This window comes from Fragaria vesca, linkage group LG3, assembly GCF_000184155.1.
Source record: "Fragaria vesca subsp. vesca linkage group LG3, FraVesHawaii_1.0, whole genome shotgun sequence".
Classification (NCBI taxonomy): Eukaryota; Viridiplantae; Streptophyta; class Magnoliopsida; order Rosales; family Rosaceae; genus Fragaria; species Fragaria vesca.
This window is the reverse complement of record NC_020493.1, coordinates 2,030,333-2,031,464: the sequence shown is the minus strand read 5'-3', so window position 1 is coordinate 2,031,464 and position 1,132 is coordinate 2,030,333. Positions and strand designations below refer to the sequence as shown.

General features: G+C 40.5%; 1 protein-coding gene across 1 annotated transcript in view; it reads right to left on the bottom strand.

Moving 5' to 3' along the window:
- The window catches only part of LOC101304754 (G-type lectin S-receptor-like serine/threonine-protein kinase At4g03230-like), an 8,662-nt gene extending 7,834 nt beyond the window's left edge, over nt 1-828 (bottom strand). The window contains exon 1 of the mRNA XM_004295318.1: nt 508-828. Coding sequence (XP_004295366.1) covers nt 508-828 — 321 coding nt within the window. The remainder of the gene's footprint in view (nt 1-507) is intronic.
- Nucleotides 829-1,132: the final 304 nt, after the last annotated feature.

The following is a 1,132-nucleotide window of genomic DNA, read 5'->3' as shown; positions in this document are numbered from 1 at the left end:
TACCATAATGGTTTAGCAAACCACTTTTCTCTGATATCAAACAAAGATAGCTGCAAATATTGGTTTGTGTATCACAAACACAGCAAACCACAGCTGAAGCCTAAAAGCTAAAACATTGGTCACAGGTTGAGATAAAGGCATCAAACCCAAGACTAATTTAAGCACCAAGGCATGTCTTTTATCTTAGTTGTCAATTTGAAATTCAAATGAGGATCTCACCCAGACATAGTTCTTATGGAACAAGGGTAAAGAAACTTAAATATAAGACAACTGAACAAAAGATCAAAAAAGCTGGAAACCCAGATTTTTAGGATGGCAAGTGATACTGCTATCCTCTGTGAAAAATCTTGAAATGCACATGCATGATTTTACCTGAGTTCCATGAGATCATGTTGGTTCTTCTACTTCTTCAACTTGTTCTTCAGATGTGCAAGACCAATCTCCCAATTGCTTTATGCTTCATAGATTGTGTTTTGTTCTATATAAGGATTGCCAACAACCCTATACCTTCACAAGGTTTCTATTATCATCCAACACCACAAGGTTTCCATCTCTGCTGAGCATAAAGAAACCCGGAGCATCGAGCGGAGATTCTCTGTTAGCAATCCATACCAATGCAGTATCTGGGGAAGTGTTGAATCGTATACCAAGGAAGTATTTGGTAGAATTCTCAGGATTGAAGAAGCCTAATGAAAATGTCCCAAGGGAAGAAACCAAAGTTTGATTACCAGTGATACACTGTCCTGGTACTAATTTGTCTTGGCAGGTACATAATGACAGGATATGAGATAAAAGCAGTGTTACTAGGTAACACAAGAGCCACCCCATTCAGAAACAGAGACAGAGGAAGAACAGCTAGAGAAAAGAAGGTTCATGCAATCATGCCTTAGGCTACAAGGTAAATATAACTTGGCCGGACTCACTGAAGCTTGTAAGTTCACAGATTAGACTAGAGTAATGAAGAACAACCACAAGAATCCCAAGGAGTGGGCTAGAATACACCGGGAGTAATCGAGCCGACCGTCACCGTCCAAGCCGACCGTCAAGCCAGATAAAAAATCGAAAAAGTGACTGAGGGGCAGGGTAGTCAATTCCGTGGTAAAAGGACGCAGAAACGAGGGGAAATAAGGAG